Here is a 2,787-nt window from a genome sequence, read left to right on the forward strand (position 1 = left end):
AAGTCGTCCTGCTGGGTTTAACCACATGGTGCCCCATTGTTGGATTTTTCTCTTTATTTTGTCAAGGATTTCGCTCCAGGTATCAGCTTTCAGCGGTCCCATACTTACTGGCATCCCTAAGTAGGAGAAATGGTTCCAGACCAGTTTGCAGGAGACTCCAAATATACTTGCAATGCTATGGATGGTATGGTTTGATGTGTTCCAACCGTATATACAACTTTTTGACTGATTGACCTTCCCTCCTGAGCAATCCATGAATTGATCTAAGATCTTCTTAAAGCGCCTTGCTATAGTGGTGGACGCTCCTCCTATTAGGAGAGTATCATCTGCAAATTGTGAGTGGTTGATGTTCTTTGTTCCTTGCTCAATTTTGATGCCTGTGATTAGACCAATTCTCCGGTTGAAGTCCAGGGTTTGACTGAGTGACTCGGCCATAAGGATAAACAAGTAAGGAGACAGGGGACATCCTTGTCTAAGGCCTCGAGAGGATTGGAAAGCAACACACGGTCTCCCATTAATCAGAGGGGAAATCCAGGGGTCCAATATACAAGTTTTGATCATTGTGATGAAGGAGGGGTCAAATCCCATTTTATGAAGAACAACGAACAGGAAGGAATTCCTAACCCTATCAAAAGCATTGGCAAGGTCCAGCTTTAGGACAAACCCTTTCTCCTTTCTGTTTACGCTTGAGTGGATGGCCTCTTGCACAAGAAGGATGGAGTCAGTAATGTGCCTATTGGGGAGAAAGCCCCCTTGGTTTTCTGAGATCAGGGAAGAAAGGAGAGGCTTAAGCCTGGATGACAAAATTTTTGATATTATTTTGTATGCTGAGTTGCGTAAAGATATTGGCCGAAATCTTGAAAAAGTGGAAGGTCTATTCTCTTTAGGGATTAAGGCTAGGAAGGTAGAGTTGGTAAATCCCCCCATTTTGCCTTTTTTTAAAACCCAACGTATCATCTTTAAGAGATCTTTTTTGATCATCTGCCAATACTCTCTATAAAAACTGATTGGAAACCCATCAGGTCCTGGAGCTTTATCTGGGTGTAAACTCCAAATTGCTTTTTGGATTTCTTCTTCTTCTACTTCTTTCTTGAGACTGCTGTTCATTTCTTGTGTGACTCCTTTAGACAAGTGCTGCAGCATACTTGAGTAATCCTCCTCATCTTTATCCTCAGTCAGAAGGTTTTTAAAGTGTTTGGTGGCTGCTTCCTTTATAGAATCCTAAGTATTGTAGCTGTTCCCTTCATTGTCCCTAATTGTACTCACAGTATTTCTGGCCTTTCGAACTGTAGCCTGCTTATGAAAGTAAGATGTGTTTTTATCTCCCTCCTGCAGCCAGAGTTGCCTTGATTTCAATCTCCATTTTGTTTCTTCATCCCTTATAGTTTGACTCAGCTGAGAGTATATTCTTGTTTCTTGCTCTTTGGCTTGCTGGGACAGCCCAAAGGCTTCAATGCTTTGCTGCACTTCCTCTAGCTCTTGTTTAATTTTCTTTTTGTTCACCTCGGGCTCTTGGTAATTGTTCTTTGCCCAATTTTTTAGAGCCTGTCTTACTCTCTTTAATTTTGTCTCCCAAATATAAGTTGGTGAACCTTCTACATGATGGATCCAAGCCTGCCGCACCACATCTTTTGCTGCAGGGGAACGATTCCAAATGGAACAGTATTTGAAAGGAATTGGTCCTAGCTGACATTGACTATGAAGAGTGAGTGTTATTGGATAGTGATCAGAGGCAGAAACATTGAGAATATTTGAATGACCTGTAGTGAAAGTGGACAGATATGCTATACTTATAAGGAATCTGTCAAGACGCTCCATGATATTGCCGGTTCCTATTCTTCTGTTACTCCAGGTGTACCTACGGTTCTTGGGCCTGATAACGACAAGGTCTTGCTCCTGCATAATGCTCTCAAGTCGATTTCTAAAAGTATCTGGGATGAAATTGCCCCCTCTTTTTTCATTAGTGTGCATCACTAGATTTAAGGCTCCTGCTATAATGAGATTGTTGTCCTGCTCTTCTTCTATACTTGCTTCCAATGTGTTCCAACACACTTCTTTCTCTCTGTACTAGTTCAGAGCATATATGTTGTAGATTGTTACCTTTGAGCCACCAGTTTTGCTTTCCAGTTTGACACGGATCCAGTTCTGATGAATTCTGGTGGAATCACAGTTCCATTTATTGTTATCCCACATAGTTAGAGTGCCGCCTGAGGCTCCTCTTGCTTCGCTTGCACATCCACTGAAGCGCTTTTGCTGACTTATGACTTTATTAATTTCTGCTTGATCTTGCTTTGTTTCTTGGATAAGAACAATTTTAGGATTTTCACTATGGATTAAATCCTTGAGGGCTACTAGCTTGGAGGGGTGCCCTAATCCCCTACTGTTCCAAGATAGTATTTTCATCATGATTTACTGGTTACATGGAGAGGTGCTCGCCTCTCTTTGCCTTTGTTATTATTTTCTTTATCCAAGTGTCCGAGAATGAAGGACTCTATTGGAGTCTGAGAGCCCATGGCAATGTCTTTCTGAGCATTTTCTTCTCTCTGTTGCTTGGCCGATTTCCTTCCAAGCCCATGTTTTTTTTGGATATCGCTAGGCGCTCCATGTTCCTTTGAAGAGCTTCTGGTAATCCTAGTAGAGGGGGTATCAGGGGAGGGCTGAGAGATGTGAGGGGGAGAGAGATGGAGAGGAGGATCAGAGGAGGGGAATTCAGGCCCAGTATCTTCCTCAGAGAGGGTCGCAAATGGATTAGAAGATGGAGGGATAGGTGGATCGGGAATCCGAGGA

The 2,787-nt window shown here is 42.6% G+C and overlaps 1 protein-coding gene across 1 annotated transcript; it reads right to left on the bottom strand.

Moving 5' to 3' along the window:
• Positions 1 to 1,221: 1,221 nt before the first annotated feature.
• On the bottom strand, positions 1,222 to 1,971 carry LOC149232139 (uncharacterized). Its single transcript, XM_089381839.1, has one exon. The coding sequence runs from the start codon at positions 1,969 to 1,971 to the stop codon at positions 1,222 to 1,224; it is 750 nt and encodes a 249-aa protein (XP_089237965.1).
• Positions 1,972 to 2,787: the final 816 nt, after the last annotated feature.

This window comes from Pinus tabuliformis, chromosome J (assembly GCF_031772625.1).
Source record: "Pinus tabuliformis cultivar Carrire ecotype Pingquan chromosome J, CPIR1, whole genome shotgun sequence".
Lineage (NCBI taxonomy): Eukaryota > Viridiplantae > Streptophyta > Pinopsida > Pinales > Pinaceae > Pinus > Pinus tabuliformis.